This window comes from Pleurodeles waltl, chromosome 12, assembly GCF_031143425.1.
Source record: "Pleurodeles waltl isolate 20211129_DDA chromosome 12, aPleWal1.hap1.20221129, whole genome shotgun sequence".
Taxonomy (NCBI): Eukaryota; Metazoa; Chordata; class Amphibia; order Caudata; family Salamandridae; genus Pleurodeles; species Pleurodeles waltl.
In genome coordinates, this window is record NC_090451.1 from 147,012,375 (window position 1) to 147,030,252 (window position 17,878).

The 17,878-nt window shown below is 41.1% G+C and overlaps 1 protein-coding gene across 1 annotated transcript in view; it reads right to left on the reverse strand.

The window, feature by feature from the left end:
• The window catches only part of LOC138268040 (serine-rich adhesin for platelets-like), a 60,255-nt gene that overhangs the window by 13,107 nt on the left and 29,270 nt on the right, over positions 1–17,878 (reverse strand). The window contains exons 5-9 of the mRNA XM_069217382.1: positions 14,842–14,900; positions 14,584–14,708; positions 10,043–10,096; positions 4,857–5,028; positions 216–383 (exon numbers count right to left, since the gene is read on the reverse strand). Of these exons, the coding sequence (XP_069073483.1) occupies positions 216–383; positions 4,857–5,028; positions 10,043–10,096; positions 14,584–14,708; positions 14,842–14,900 (578 nt within the window). The remainder of the gene's footprint in view (positions 1–215; positions 384–4,856; positions 5,029–10,042; positions 10,097–14,583; positions 14,709–14,841; positions 14,901–17,878) is intronic.

Genomic DNA, 17,878 nt, shown 5'->3' on the forward strand with positions numbered 1-17,878 from the left:
CTCTGACTATTTTTTCCTGCATGATTGGCACAAAATATGTGACTGGTCCAATAGTTTAATACCACCCAATTACCAGTCTATAGTCAAGAAAAGGTCATCTGTGGTTTCAACACTTTTATATGTAGGCCAATTAATATTTGCTCATCAAAGTCAAAAACTTATGATTCTTGGTCTGGAAGAACAAGGAATACATTGAAACAAAGTGCATCACTTACTTCTCCGTATCCGGATCTTTTTTATTTCGGCACACGAAAACGATAAAACCAATAATCACAGCCAATAGCACAGCGACTCCCAACGGCACACCAACGTAGACACCAATCTTGCTGATCTCTGTTTGACATCTGTCCCCAGTGTACCAATAGTTGTCTGAAAACTCACAGCTGCAGGAAAACATAATTCAACTGTGAAATGAGAAAGGCAACAATCCACATCATCTTTATGTTGCCTCCATTCAGTGGGTTATACCGTCACTTTGCCCAAGGCATAAGTAGAACAACTTTTGAGCTAATATATTTTGGTACTAGGGTGATTAGTAAATAATTAATATCAGTGCACTTTAATTAATCTAGAGTTAGAATTAGGGAGGATAGTTCCACTTTAGTTGATTAAACAAAATATAAGGTTTTATGCTACTTAGCTTGACTATGTTCAATTTTAAATATTTCATCAACATTTATAGCTATGGTTAAGAGGGTAGAGTTAGGGGAGCCAGTATTAATGTTATTGAAATAGGTGAAATAAAAATATATTTGATGAAATATAAGGCCAGGATCCGCAAGAGACATTGGAAACAGATTGATAAATTGCTTCAATATTTAATTTCATTTATAGACAGGGTAAAACTTACTTTAACACAATATACAAATGTAAGTTGAATTACATTTTATAAACAGAATTAATTATAGGGTTATGACTAGCATTAGTAGTACACATTGCTATCATGTTTTAAATTTAAATAAATAGATGACAAATAGTTTTAGGATTGCTGTTAGTTGTAATTATTCATAAGTAAAAATGATTTAAATTAATTTAGTAATGAGTCATGGTTAGTGCCAGAATAGCATAACTGATTCAGTGTATGATTAGGATAAGGGGTAACGATAATGGATTGTGAACTAATAAATATAATATAATATAGGACTAAGGAAACTGTCAGCTTTAGGGTAATGTTTACAGGCCAGATGTACTAAGCATTTTTATGGTTGCAAGCGATCTCATTCAGAGGTTGTGAACATTAAATTGCTTTTTCAGATGTATTAAACCCATTTTAAGAGTCAGAAACGTTTTTCCGACACCTAAAATGGGTTTTAAAATGTGTACTGAATTGGTATGCTATATATTAGTATGTTTCACCTAAAATCCAGTCACAAAACATTGAAAAGTTACTGAAACATCAAAGGAGGTACTATCCCATTCGCCAAATGGAAGGTGTTCCCTTTGAGCCTCTTCCTCATTTCGAATTTAAAACAAGTTTGTTGGGTAAGAGGCAGTGGTCCATGGGATAACTACTAAGTCTAAAATATAGAATGGAAAGCTTTTATTTTTAAACACAGGCCCATTTCCTTTATGGAAAATGGGCTGCCTATGGTAACAAACGTTTGCTTTATTTAAAAGATATTGCAGACATGATGCTCTGCTGACCCCAACAGGCCACCATCCCTGTGATGGCCTCCAATCATAGTGAGTCACAATTTGTAACATACCCCATTCATATTCAATAGGTAGTTCAGATTGTAACCCACTATGATTTAATTTTTTTTAAACTGACCTATTAATGTACAGGTTGGTTCATAAAAGTCTTTACTGGTCCTAAAAACACTGGTCGCAATTTGGGCCACTATTTTTCAAACAGTTATTTGTACACCTGGCCTTAGGTTAGGGGACAAACTGAAGGTAGGATCAAGTAAAAGACACAAAGTAAATGTAATTTCAAATGTTATGTTAGGTCAACAAAGCAAAGATGCATTGAATTAAAAGTTGGGAAGTAAATGTAGTACAAGTAAAATACATGGAACCAAAGGCATACTACCTGGGCCAATGTCCCTTATAGTCTATACCTCTATCCAGGAAAGTTGGAGAAGGACTGCATACATGTACATCCTACCATCCTTTCAGAATTCAGAGTGCCTTACAATGTGCAAGGAAACACAGTATTAGGAATAGTTTAGATGTTCAAAGAGAAAATAGAAATGTAGTACTTTAATCCTCAACTTGGTGATGGGACCAGGGGATATCACCGCACTGAGGCAGTGAAAGTAAATTAGTAGCATCTCAGTGACAAAGGCATCATTATTTTGGGAAGTGAAAAAACATGAACATCAATTAGGGGCTAGTGGTTACAGGTTGTCCTCCTATCCAACCATTTGGTACTCTGGTTTTAGGAGTCATTATTGCAGTGGTATAGACAGACAGTGAACAGTCCTAGTTACATTTTGTAGTTGTCAAACTTTGCCCATCTCCTACCCTTTCACCTTCAAATAGGGTACTGTGTGAGGGAAGGATGGGCAAGGAGGCAACTCTGTTTGAACATCAGGGTTTTAAAGGTGTGTGATGTCACTTCTGACACCCCTGGCATTTTAATGGATTGATGTCCTTGTGAGGAGGAACTGAGGAAATAGGTGTCAGAGACAGCAGGGTGCTATTTACTGGTGAAATTGTCATTAATCATTATTTATGATGGTTCAACCAATTTGAGTCTTTATCCCTAGGCACTACTCTCCCAAGGGCAATTATGAGATCCAATTAGGTCATTGTTGATCTGTTAGTAGTAATGTGTGTTTTATATAGGACTTCATAGTATCACACATCTACCAGTTCCAAGTGCTGTTTGAAAACAGCTGCTATTATTACCTAATTTAATGATACTCAGTTTATGACCTTGGAAGGATGGAGGGCTGAGATGGCAGGGTATGCAGACTTTACTTCTGCCTAAAAACTGGGTGTATCAGTGGGAATGTGTCATTGACTGGGATACTCCATAAGCAGACGTAGGCTGGAAAATGCAAAGTGTTTTGTCAAGTGAAAGCTACAAGGAACATTAGTTTCAACAGCAAGTTCCTAGTCTTTCAAGGTTTTAAAGAAGATTGAGAGGAAATCATTGAGGTACTGATTTGGAAAATACATGATGAAGACAGACTTATTATAGAGCCAAGCCAAGAAAACCTGGCAAAACATGAATAGGAAATCCTGCCTGAAAAAAAGAGAAAAACTGCAGCGATCAATGCAAAAACAATGGTTACCCCCCTTCTGAGAACTAAAATGTGTAATTGGGAGAATACTGCACCCTGTGGTATAAGTAATGACTAACTGATTAATGTGAGCTCGTAATGAAGGGCAAATTATCCATTTAGGCAGGACTTTAACCAAATACAACCTCCATTAACATTGAAAGCCGGACTGGCTGTACCAGGCATCGGGCATTTGCCCGGGAGGCTGGAAAGGTGGGGGGATGCTTTTGCTACTGAGGGGGCGGTTTAGTAGCAATGCAGCAGTTTTAAAAGCACTGCAGAGTTCCTTGAATATCCAACAGTTTTCAGGCAACAATAAAAGTGCCAAGGTAACTCTGGTGATTAATGTACCTGCTAGAGGGAGATCGGGGTTTTGTCTAGTGGGAGTTTTGGGTCATGTAAGGTAGCGCAGCGGGCTAATATGCCTGCGGAACAGTGATTTATGTGCAGTGGTCAGTGGGATACTGCTTTTGTCACAGAGCTCCTTTTGTTACTGTACAGTTTATGAGTAACAATCATAATCTAGCACAGTGAGCTATGAATTTCCATCAAAGAGCTGCATGCAAACTGCACAGTACAGGTTAGAAAGTTATGTTTTTCCCAGTCTTTGATTATTCTAATTTTGCCACAAATGATTTGTTTGGGTAGAAATAAATTATTATTAATAAAGTCAAAACTAATCACTGTGTTACGTTCAGAATCCTAAATTCATGCTTCTGCAGACAAAGCACAATCAAAAAGTGCCTATCAGTTTGGATGACTTGTGAATCTTAGACCTTGTAATCCCCTTTGTTTTACGTAATATGTTCTATACACTAATTTACATTTTACTCACGTATGATTCATAGTCTCTGTGTGTGTGTATGTGATGTAAAGAGCTCCAACACCTTACGCTGGTAAGAGAGCGCTATAAAACAAATGACATACATGTGGGAGAGGGGCTATGGAGAGATGAGAGCACTGTTAGAGGGTGATGGTGAGGGGATCATTGAAGAGCCCCAATAAAGATTGCCATATCCTGGTGCACTCTTAGGTAATTTACTATGCTTTTAAAACTAATACCTTTGAATACATAATGAAAAATGTGTTGTAGAATGCACCATTTTGCATTTTTCCCCAAATTTTCTTGGGAGAAGAGCCCCCCCCCATCAAGCCCAACTGTAGTGGTCAGGCTCGCTTGCTAAGCCCCCTGTGGAGGCTGGTCTGACAAAAATTTGCCAGGTCTGCTTTGGGTTCCTAGTCCGACCTTGTTAACATGGTAATGAATGAGGCCCATAATGACATGAAGTTTGCTGAGTTACATAAGCTTCTACAAACATCGTTATTAGGATTATCATAAGGGTCTAAGAAGGGATCAAGGACCATGACGTCTGTTATGCTGCCCTTTGTGGTTTCTCTGAACCAACGTCCATAGGCAGGCGTCTGTATTCGTTCACTTGGCCAAAGTGTCAGTCATCATAGGGAACCCTATACCATGTGTTAGGTGTTATGGGAAATTTATGGAGGCCATGATCAAACAGGCAGCACATATCATTCAATACAGAGCAATTTGAGGGCAGCAGTTCCTTTTTAGCACATCCTCCCCTCACATCTCATTGGCTAGAAAGGGATGCATGGTTGACTTACAAGCACGTTGGCCCATTCTGCCTGAGGGAACACTGTCCTCTTCCGCATACGATTTGTTGGGGGTGCTCATTGTTGCACCTGGAGACACACTTAAAACCGTTCCTAGAGGAATTCACAGCATAAAAATACTTCCTGTATTCCTCAGGAATTACGTCCGCGTAGGTGCAAACATCTGCAGAGAAACAGCAATGGTTAGAACCAGGACACAGGCAAGGGGACGACAACAAATGTATAACCACACGGTTTCCTAGATGGTGTTTGGGCTGCTGTGTTGCTATACTATGTATTATCATATTTCTGTTGATTTCTCTCACTTGGTGTCTTGCTTTCTCCTAGTAAAAAACATCTTTGTTCGAAACCTTTGTCACCACTCAGGTATGTGAATTCCTCCATGCTTTTGAATTACCTATATTTAGTCATTGACCTTATGTAAGACATTTCTGGTAGAAACATCAGGCCGACTGCACTAAAACTATTAAATACATCAGTCAATAAATACATTATCTTCCCTGCCCGTCTCTGGACGTAGCTGTTCTGCTGCTCACAAAACCTCAATTGCTTTCCAAATTCAGTAGAACCAGGTTCTAGGGTGGGGCTGGTCTCAACCTTTAAAAATGCCTCCAATGAACTGATTGCAAGCCCTGCACTTCTAGGCATAACTGCATACCCCTGCAGCACTGCTGAACACCTGCAAACAGCGGGTTCGAAAGCAGGTCCAGGCGAGCTGGATCCATGCCATATATTCAGTAAAACCACTAACATTGTACTTGAGCTCAATTTAGTTTCGCTGTCTGTACATTTGTCTGATGGGGAGATAGTGAAAACGTGGTATGGATTAGGCTCAGCTGCCATTGAAGCATGGGATGTGCAGGAATACACAAGGTGCATGTAGAAACCGCAGAAGATCACTTCACCAGCTGCGAGCCTTCTGTCCAGCTCTCCGTTTTCTCTCTGGGGGCTTTTGTGAAGACCCTTTGAGAGGCCTGCCGCATGTTTTAGGAGGTCCCATGTGGTATTTCATGCTTTACATCACATGATAACTTTATTGCATCCACTAAATCGCTCTACCACTACACCACAAGGTAATTAGAGATAAGCATCATAGGTGACTACAATCATTTGTAACGTTAGGTAAACAAGGTAAGAGTAAAAATAATAATGATGATGTAGTGATAGGTAATCTACTGGATTAAATATATATGTGCAAGTCGATGTTACTGACCATAATTTAGTGTCATCCAAACGTCAGAGGGTATTGCAAATTAGGAAAGCTCCAGAAGGACTCTCAGCAGAAACATGCCATTACCAGTAATTGAATATAATTTATTTAACTAATTACTATTAAATATTTAAAAAGGGTGGTGTTAGAGAAATTATTGCATTAGGGCTAGGGTATTGGTGGCATGATTCATACATACTAATTTCCATTAATTCAATTTAAATACTTAAAGTCATCATTATTTAGGGTAGGTTTTAGGGAAAATGGAACATAATTCATTATTTAATTTTAATTTAAGTGGAATTAATTAAACACATTTTAAAGGGCAAATATTTCTACTTGAAAATGAACATATTGCTAGGGACATTAACTTGATATGTACTTCATGTAATTAAATAACATATTTAGGATCTGTTAGAGTTGGAGTCTTCGTTACCAATAGAGTTAGCAGAGGGGTACAATAATACTTTTACTTTCATGGCATGAAAGTTGTGAGGAAACAGCTCTTTTTGCATTGTCCCCCCACCTTTAGACCCTATTTTTAAACCCCATATGCGGGTTTTCTGACTCGGAGGGTGCCCTGGGCTCTGCAAACCAGACCCAGGGCCTGTGCTCTAATTAAAAGTGTATGAAAATTAGGTACAATTGTAACTGGCAGGACAACCTACCTGTAAGTCCCTAGTATATGATAGGGCATGGAAGTTTAGAGGTCCAGCAGAATTAATGCACTTAAGTATACACTGCTGAGTGGCCTGCTGCCACTTAAAAAGTCAGCTCTGCTTTGCAGGCTGACTTTAAATTAAATTTATATGCAAATATAACTTTGGAATTAAAGGTACTTCCAAAGTCTCAAATGACCCTATTTTTACATATAAGCCACCCCTAAGTTCTCCCCTAAGTGCTCCAGGGTTAGAGTGAGTTGTAGCTATAAGAAGGGACATTAAACAGATATTTTATATGCCCTGGTGACGGAACGATTTTCCGCAGCATAGTTCATTGTCTCCATAGGCTAACATGGGAATATTTTATCAAAGTACAACTATCACTAGAAAAAAAAACTACAATGTCCTTTATGGACTTGAAATGATAGTTAGAATAAACCCACCAACTTGCCACTGTTAGATTTATTATAACTAACACAGAAAATAAGTTATAGAACTTTCTTTTCTCTAAGCCTAATTCCAGCCTTCCAGTAGCCCTTCTCTGTTTTGCCAGCCTTTGCCAGGCTGAGCCAAGCTGACTCAATGAGGTGTGAAGTGGCCTGCATTGAGAGAAAGGGGCACCTGGTAGGTAGACATATGCAAGCTGCAAAGCAAGAGGCAGGAAGGGGCTGGGTAGCCAAACTGCTCTTCAAAGAGGAAATTACAGTTAGGTCAGGACCCAGGCCCACCCCAAATCATGCCACTCCAGCCAGATGGATGGCCCAGTGATTAGATTAGCAGAGGGGCTGTAGGGGGAGTGTTCGGGAGATTAGGCCACACCAGAGGGATCTTGACCCCAAGGAGAGATTTTCTCCATTTTGGATTTTGGAAGAATAGTGCTTCCTCAGATTGAGTTTTGCCACACTTTGCAGGAAGTAGTCACCCCAGAGGGTGGCACCCTGCACCCCATTGGTCAGGGGTGCGCCCCTGCTTGCTAGCACAGGTACACTGGATAAATATTGGAGAGTTTCCCAGCAACTCAGATCCCTGCTTGAAACTACAAGGAGAAGAAGGACTGCCCTGTTGGAACCATGGCCTGTTCCCCAAAGGACTGCATTCTGCATGAGTGCACCTGCTGCACATTGAGGAACTACAGCTCTAAGGACTTTGCCTGGCTTCAAGAAGATACGGAGTGGACTACCAGATAGCAACAGGTTAACAGAGTTTCACCTGCATCATCTCCATCAAGAAGACCCCACCTGGACAGCCTCCAGTGGCCTTTGAAGGAATTAGCTAGGTGCATTCTGTGAAACATAGTCCCAACATCCCAAGGACCATCTCAGAGCTTCTAGACCGTTGGATTGGTTTTGTGGATGCCCAAAGATCCCTGCCTGGAAACAAGAAGAATAAAAAGGACAGCCCTCCTGAACCCCTAATCTGCATAAAGAAGGACTGCACTCGCAAGGAAAAAGAGGTCTTTGTCTGGTTTCAAAGGATTCAGGAGTGTAAGCGACAGGTATAAAGGAGCTATCAAGAGTCACCTGCATTAACCCCTGCCAGAAGAGCCCAGCTGGATAGCATTCAGTGGACTTTTGAGAATACGGCCAGGTGCATTGTGGGAATTGTAGTCCCAACATCCCAAGGAGCAACTCAGGTATTCTAGATCCTTGGATTGGTGATGGAGACCACTTTCCTGCATCAAGAAACACTACTGGAAGTAATTGTAAACTTGTTACATCGTGGGCGGCTGGAACGCTTGATGTCATCCCAGTCCAGTGTGATTTTTTTTAACCCTTTGAGCACTACTTGCTTCTAAGCGCTAGTTTTACTTTTAATTTTTAAAAATACATATATCTGGTTCCCTCCATTAATTTTTTTATCGTTTAAGTGTAATCTTAAAGATAAAAATATGTCCTCCTATTTTTATAAATTGGGGTTTGATTTTGATTGTGTGTTGTGTCTTACTTATTTAATGTATTGTTGGTTTTAAATGCTTTACGCACCTGTCTCCTAAGTTGAGCGTGCCTGCTTGTTGCCAGCTACCGAGGGCTGTGCGGGGATTAATTTACTGAGACCTTGTTTGGGTCTTATATTGTGATTGTGGCCTTATTACAAGTGGTGGGTACCTACCAACCCCTACTAATAAACGATCTTCCAACGAAAGTAATTCAATTCATACTAAAAACAAACATTTTGGGGAATGAATCTTTTAGGGCTAGTCATTAGTGACTAAATAAAGGTTATATTAGCAAGATTGTTTTGAAGTCATTGTAAAATTAAGGTTATTTTATAATAATTCCATATCAGTTTGTGAGAAAGTGAAAAACAAGCTGTCTCTTTGTGCTATATTGCTAACACTCAGTGACAGTCATCAAAGAAGAAACCATAAACTCACTATGTGAAAGAGAAGTTAGCCTTTTACCCAAAATAGCCTACATTTATGTCTTTTCAGGTCCCTTCTGGAAGTGCAAGCCTGATCAGGAGGTCCTGATAAAGAACTTTTGCTTCTGTCTGAGGTGATGTACATGTTAGGGCTCTGTCCACTGATCTGAAACATATTATGAAGTCCTAGATTTTAGCATCTCTAGAGCTTTTCCACAAAAGATTGTATGTTTAAACCACACAATATGAACTAAAATTCTACAAGAACAAATAATCCTCTATTTTTGTGTGTATTCTTCTTAGTAATATTGAGTAATATAGACGTATACGAAAAGTGATGACACACTGAGGTGGACTGGTGTGTACGATAACATTAGACCGTGATGCAGGCTAATTACCAGTGGCTGAGAGTAAATTAAGCATTTCATCCACCACTTTTCATATACTTCATTGTGACTAACATAGAGCAGATATTGCTATCAACCAATGGAGCACTGTCCACAAACGGGGATGCTTAGGTCTCAGGCATGTAGAGCAGGCAGACAGTGTCCTTTCTAGTGTAGTGACTTGAGAGTGTCATCAAATAGATACAGCTAATGGCATGTTTGTGAAACAAGCACATCATCTATCCAACACTGACTAGTAGGCATTCTAATGAAATAAAGGTAGGGGTAGTGAAAGCACATGTAGTGGGTGAATGCATGCCATCTCTGCAAATACTCCATCCACTCTACTTTCTGCACTAGATGAGGTTTTGCACCTTTTTTATCTACCATAAGTTCACATTCCCATGCTGTTTCCCTGTGGGTGGTAATAACTCTACAAATGGCATCACTAAAGGTAATAGAAATGTCTGTGATTAAAGTCATTGAGTGGAACCCAAGAGAGAAAATATGAGCAGTTGTTAGTAGGGTGGGGGCTGGCACTAAATACTCAGGTCTTACCTTGGGGGCCCACTTCAACTTGTTCGGCATCAATCAGAGTAAAGCATACTCGTTCTGGGGACGGAAAATACACATCTGGTTAATAATTGGTATTTCTGTGTGATGTTTTTATACAGCAATTATGAATATGTACTTTGTCCAAAAGAAGGAATTTTCTTAAACAAGGACATAATTTACAGTATAAATTGAGAGAGAAACCAACCTGTTCACAAATGACATGAGACTGAGTGCCGCATATCTAACAATGTTCAGCGGTCAAACTCACCTTCAGAGTGCAATTCAATGATACTACCCCGCCTGGACTGTACTCAAATTTCTGTTATCAGTCTCGGTTAAAGTCTCACCCTTTTAGCCTTGATTTTTAGCACAGTTACCCATGTCTTGCCCTGCCTGGATGCCTTATTACATTCTGACTTCTGAGTGAACCACCCTTTCGATTCCTCAGCTGTGGTAGAGTCCCAGCTTTCAAGCCCTGACCTTTGTTCAAGTCCTCATGCTTAGGTGCCAACATGAGGCAAAGGACCCCTCTTCAAGCTCTGAACAGGGGTAGACTCATGCTTCTAGCCCTGACTGTGGAAAGAGTGATACTGTTTCAGTCCAGAACAGGGATAGAATCCCACATTTCGAACCCTAATCAGGGGCACTAGGCAATTTATTTGAGCCTTGCCTGAAAGGAGAATCCATTCTTTCAATCCTGACTTTAGCTGATATTCTGATCTTAAAACATAGACTCGCGCAAAGTCTCTTTCTTCGAGCTCTGATCAGGGGTAGAGTCTAATCCTTTGAGTGCTGACCTTGAGTTGAACCTCACATTTGATCCCTACACTAGGTAGCAGAGTACTGTAACACACTTCAAGCATGGTATATGGTGATTTGCTCAGGTATTAAACTGAGTTATTTTTCCTCTCCGTGATTCCTGACTTTGAGCTCTTGTCTGGTGCAGAGTCCCATGTTTTGCATGGTGACATGATAGAAACAACTCCTTTAAGCTCTAAACAGACACACCCTTTGTTGATCTTCAATGACCTGTAACACATTTAGGATCTCATCTGGGATACGTTTTTAACCTTCAATTCCTCAAATCAGGCAGAATCCTACCATTTGATCATCAACCTCGTGCATAGACCCACCCATCAAGTCCTAACATAGTATACAGATCCATATTTAGATTACGTTAAATGACCTAGTGTATGGTCAAACCATTCAACCTCTGAATTAGAGCAGAATAACATGACTGCACTATGTGCTGTGGAAACAGATGAGGTGCACACTTCTGCCTGCCGGTGTGGGACTCGGATGTTGCAAGTTGTTTTTCTCATGTGACACCTGTCCTGAAACCCACAATGCACCAAGACACAGACTCCACCTTAGATCTTTTTTTCTGCCATCAGATGTGGACTTTTCCACTGCTCTGCAACAGCTGCACACCAAAAAAACTAGAAGAGCTCAAAAGTATAGAAGACACTGTGCATTTATCAGTAATTTGACCACTTTGGAACAGGACCGAGTCACAAGTCTGGGGCGAAGTTCTATACAAATGATTCATTTTTGGGGAGTGAATTGAGGACACACCATTTAAAATTCGCTCTTCATGCAACAGCAAATTTCTGTGTTTGTTCCAGCATCTGGAATGTATCCCCAGCTCACTGACTGACCACAATGAAAGTACCTGTACCATGTCTACTGTGTGTAATGAATCAGATCTAAAAAGACCACTTGTCACAGAAGGGACACAGCTTTAGTCTGCCATGGTCACTAAGGATATTGAAGGAATCACCTCAAAATCAAAATGGTGAGTCCATCCAGTAACGTGAAAGACCAACTAGAGAGGAGCCCATGTATGAGTCCTCCCATAACTCTGACTTCGTCGGCTCAATCTCCCAGCGGAAACCTGCACTCAGACCAAAGACAAAACCTTGTTTCAGGGTTAGACAGCAAGGACCAGACAATCCAGCCATGACCTCAAACCAAGGTAATTCATACACATGAGGTTCTTCCCTCGGGAATGGTCCCATAAGGCATCTTGCCTTCTTGACAAGAAACAGCCCCCAGAGCACCATGCTGTGACTGATGACCTAATGACAAAACAGGCTTGCCAGTTGGTGGTGCCCACTTTGATCAAAAACAAATGCCAAAAACGGCATTCTGCGATAGCCAAAACTTAAAGCTGAGGCATAAAGCCTTGAGGCCAAAAAGACACTTAGCCAGATAAGGCACTAAAGTCAAAGCTGAAACACACCACAACCTCAACTTCTAGCACAGATGAGGGTGCATAGTCTGATCATAGACAGAAAACAATTTTCAGTAACTATGGCAACTGACACATTGGCACACTATCTCCTCCCACTATAAAGTGAACTCACATAAACCATTAGCACACCTTTTATGAGCCAATTTTAGAGGACATTAGGACATATGTATCCCTAAAAATAAAAGACCAGAGGTTACGCTATTGACAGCACCCCCTCAAATGTCATTAGCACGCTCCATACATGGTGACTCCAGTCCAGAATGTAATTGCAGATCTGCTGCTCCTTTATTGGGAACCAGGGTGATATAATCAGAAGGGCTATTCCTAGCATGACTGCAGGGAAGAGCCTCTGAGTGACTTCTCTTCAGAGCCATATCCTGTTAAAGCTTCACTACCTGATGATACATCAGCCTATCATGCATTTATAGACACAGTGGCAGAACACAAAAATAATACCATCATTTTCCCATGAATGTGAATGAGCAGGAAAAAGACTTTCTTACTGAAACCTTTTCATAAAGAGTAGAACACACAATTCCTATCCATGCTCAGAACAGTGTTAAACTTCTCTACAGAGTTCTTTAAAGTTCCAATAAAATGAAGTGAAGTTGCACCAAGGGTTGAACGACCGTACAGCCATGCACCCCAGTCCCTCTCATGCACACAGCATGGAAGAGAGCGCTTTTATAAGGTGCAGGTGACACCTGGTTCTCCAAAACCAGACAAGAAGAGTATGGAAATTACTTGGTATTGGGGCAGACACACAATGTTGCTTTTCCAATTCAACGTCTCTATCGTCAAGGCATAGAAGAGATAGAGAATACAGATCAATAGAGATCCAAAAAATCATCTGATGTGTTTCTGATTCTACAGATATAGCGTCAAGGCACATTTTGCTTCATCGCTATGTCAAAAAGGAGATGGACACTGCTGAGGCTGAGAGTATCTGGCAGCACAAGAGGCAAAAAAGGTTTTGTAGACTGTCTCTTGGCACTAATAACAACCACAACAGCCCTTTCAAGAAGGGCAGCAATAACCCAAAGACAATACACAAGAAATGGCTTCAGAGGCCATAGCCGCTCCAAGGGTGAAAGAGCACAAGAAAGAGGTGCCTGCACCAGCAAGCAGTGACCTCATACCTTTCCCCAACTATCTAACACTTGTTGTGGGATGTCTGAGGTTATACCTTTCTTAGTGCTAGAATGTTACCTCGGATTAGTAGGTGATGCCCAACATTTGCCCAAGGTTATTGATAGGAATTTCCCACCACCTCACCCAACATCCCAGTCCAACCTCGCAACATACTCAAGGAGCATCACAAACTGATGCTAGACCAGGTACAAGCTCTCATTCACAAAGGGACAATATAAGTTGGACCACTGCAGAAAAGGGGCCAATGGATCTTGTATTTCTTCTTCACCAAAAAATACAAGATATTGATTTCAATATTCAACCTTTGAAACCTCATCTGTTGCATCACATCTAATCACTTCAAAATGGCCAATCTGCAAGATGCCTACTTCCACATCCCTATCCATCCAGCTCACCACCACTACCTCAGGTTTGTGGTCATGAGTGCATTACCAATTGACAATTGTACCCTTTGGGTCACTACAGCCCACAGGGTTTTGGCCAAATGTCTAGCAGTAGTGACAGGGTATCGCCAATACAGTTGCATTCTTATGCTCAACACCTAGACAGCTGGTCGTCTGGTAACAAACCAGATGACTGGTTGAGAAAAGGGAGCAGCGGTGCACAAAGCCTGGTCTACTTTTGACAAACTATTAATGTCTTCCACAAATTTGGCTTCATAATCAATATGAAAAAGTCCAACCTATGTCCATAACAGACTCTGGTGTTCATTGGAGAGACACTAATTGCATTCACAGGCAAAGCATACCACAGCAATGACAGTCAATGGAATTTCAGCAGCGCTTACTCTTTACCAGACATTGCATCCTCTGACAATGAGTATGGGAATTAAACTGCTAGGGCGACGGTATTGTGTCTTGCCCTACTTCCAAATGCCAGGTCACACGTGCCCCCTGTAGGGATATCTTGGCAAACACTTGCCCCAGGCAAATGGGAAATGAAAGGCCTTGTTTTGCTGGAACCCAGTGTTCAACACAAACTGCTAGGTAAGTTATGTTTTCCGTATCTTACAGAAAACTACATGTTCCCCAAACTGAAAGCCAGAGTTTGGAGGAGAATTCTAAATATTTTACCAGTAAAGTGACCAAAAATGTTCTAAAGCCGTGCTAAGGTGTTTTAGTGTGAGGGCCTCTTTTACCTTCGGCGTTAGATGTGCAGTTTATATCTTCAAGCCTCACCCAGATCTCCTGCGCAAAGTCGCCAACACTGCTGGAGGGTTTTTCCTTAAAGATGACGTTGTGCTCCACAACGATGCTGCCTTTACTGAAGGGAGGAAAGTAGAAATGCAAGTAAAAGTGAAAAACTTGAGTAGAGCCCGGTATTTTGTGTCCATTGAGAAGAGAAACTTCATTAGATGAGAAGGGACCATTCGCAAGGAATGATAAACTAAACTCACCTCAGTTTAGTGACTTCCACACTGTCATATCCTGCAATGTTCCTATACACAAGTCCCATCTGAAAGGAAAAACAGAACCTACATCATGATTAGTGTAATGTACTTGTTGTCAATGAATGTTCCCACTTCAGGCTCAGTGAGAAGTTGAAAGTGGGTGCAAGACAAAGACACCAAGGGCCTGAAACACAAAGGTAAGCTTTCACTTTTGTGTACGTTTACAATTGCTTGATATTCTCAAAGGGTTTAAGGGCAGTATGCGGTATTTCCGCACATAAAAAAGATATAACAGCTCTGTCTTTTCATGTGTGGAGACTCCACACTTGTAAAACTACTACCTGTAAATCTCTTTGTGAAAAGGTGGGAAGTAGAAACATACAATGCTGCCATGTTATACCCCATTCCAATCTAAAGAATCTGGTATGGGGAGGTAAAACATCACATATAGTGTGGTATAGGTTGTCGCTAGTTGGTATAAGTACCTACTTGGATTGTCTCTACTCCACGTGGCTTTTACCTCTTTCATTTTCATTCAAGAAGTTAGACACACGTCAGTCGGTAGAGAGCAGAATCAAGTACTATACAAATGTAATTAAATAATAAATGGGGAGCCAGTCAACCTCAGGACTGAATGGTAATGTTGGGAGCTGTGGAATTGCCTGGAATGGGAGTTTTCCTGCACTACATCGAAGGCATAACATTGGGAGTCACTACATTTCGGGAGATTTCCTCAGAAGAATTACAACAGGAGTCACTATATCGGAGGAGGCATTATTAACCATAATTTACTAATCCACGTGTTTTTTTCAGTTTTAATGTATAATTATAAATGTAAATTAACGGTGCTTTTTCAAGTGCATTTCATAGTTTTTTTTTCAAAATATTGATTGTCATAACCAAAGATAATCATAGCTTCCCTTTGCCGTTCTACTTTTTTATTACATTTCTGATGTTTTCTGTTCTGGTACCACACCCAGCAGTTGGGCGCAGGGACTGGTGCCCAACCCATCTAGGACATCCAACATCCTGAGCATTGCCTTCTGCCAGGTGATGCAAGAGGCAGTGGGAGGTTAGCTGCAGGGCTTGGCCTCTAGCCAGACTTTGTGCCCATTCTTATGTGGATGATCAGTATAGGCACCACGCGGCCACTGACCACCAGCAGCTGAGGTGGATTGCCAGGCCTGACCTACAGCCGGGCCCTATGATCAACTCACATTGGGCACCTAACCCCTACTGTGCATTCTTTGGCTGTGTGCATCACAGGTTGGCCTTGCAGGACCTAGACATTTAAAGATACATGCTCTTTCGTTGATATATTAAGGGTGGGGTGGGGTTGATATTGTGTTCTTATTTTTTGTTTTTTTGGGGGGTATGTACTGGCAAATGTTCACTGGCAAATGTTCACTTATAAACGTTTTGACATGATTGATGGGATTTAACATATCATTGTCCATTATTTGATTGTCAATCCTAGGTTTCTTTCCCTTGCATTAGATTTTGGTCTGGCATTCCCTGCAGTGGAGTACAAACATGTTCAGCTGTAAATTATTTTCTTCCGCTTCCTGCAGTACCTCTTTGCACATTCTAGAGTGTGTCCAATTCCTGCTATGTTGTTAATTTTCACTTCTGAAAGAACCTCACACTCTCCTTCTCAGGCTTTGTCTTAAGGAGTTGTTGTAAGATTTATGCACCGAAGCTACGTTTTCGGACACACAGGGGCATATTTAAGAGCCCCTAGTGCCATTCTAACACTTAGCACATTTTAGAAGGCCAAAATCTCTGCACCATAGTTACAAACTGGCGCAATGCATATATTGCGCCACTTTGTAACCCTTTGCGCTACATTATGCCTCCGCCAGGCGTAATGTATGCATAGGGGGCGTTCTCCAATTAGGGAGGCTGAAAAAATGGCACAAGGAAATCTAAAATGCTTGCTCAGAGCAGGTGTTCAAAGGGGCATGCCATTGAATACAATGGGCTCTTATGTATTCTGCAGGAGTAGCACCAAAATTTTGCAGCTACTCCTGCAGAATACATCAATAGCGTAAAAAAAAACAAATTACGCTATTGCCCCCTACCCTGCTCCGTAGTGCGCCATATTTTGAATATGATTCACACATGTTGGTGGTTGGGGGGCACTAAAGGGCAGTGCCACTTATCTTAAATATGCCCCATAATTTGCATTTGACCCTTCTTGTTCTCACCCTATAGATTTGTAAAGACTTCCCAGACATCAGAATCCATGGTCTGTTTCTCCACTTCTTCATTCTGGTCACAGCAGACAACATCCTTTCACTCTTCCTCGTCCTGAGGTCGGGACCATGGACTATCAAAGGAGGACCAACATGTGTCCATGAGTTTTATAATCAAAGGTCTTGTAATCAATGCTGCATACTCAACTGATCCAAAGTTTTGCCTATAGACCATTGCCTAAATAGCAGGAGTGCTAACATTTGTGTGGACCTTTGTTGGTACCCAGTCCATATTCTATGATCCTAGTACTGAGACCGTGAACTGTGGATCATGATGGCAGGGGCATGCACGTTTCGTGAGCTACACTCAGACACCAGTGGAAGGTGGTGGACCATGTGTCAAAAAACAAACTTCATAATTACACTTTGGTGGAGGCCTTTCAGGGGTGTGTACAACAAAGGTCTTGGTATCATCAGAGTGTGTTCACCCTTCCCTCTTATGTGCTCGTTCATAATTGTTTTGAGGATGCAGGCATTGTCCCCTGTTGTGGCATTGCCAGGAGAAAATATTTTCTTGCAGTCAGCAAAGTATAGTGCTAGGGTACACAAATGCATGTCTGAGGTCGTGGACCCAAAAAGGATGATTGGTAAAAAAATAAACACACACTCCCTTGGTTATTTTGTAATTCAATCTGCAAACGGTAGTCAACCCCTGGTTGGCGCCCATCAGCATACTAATGGTTCTCCTACCTCTAACTTGTTAACACTGTAAAGTCCATGCCAAAGAATTTTTAAATGCTATTTTCTCAAAAACTAGTGACCAGATTTACATTAAACCAAGCAAAGAT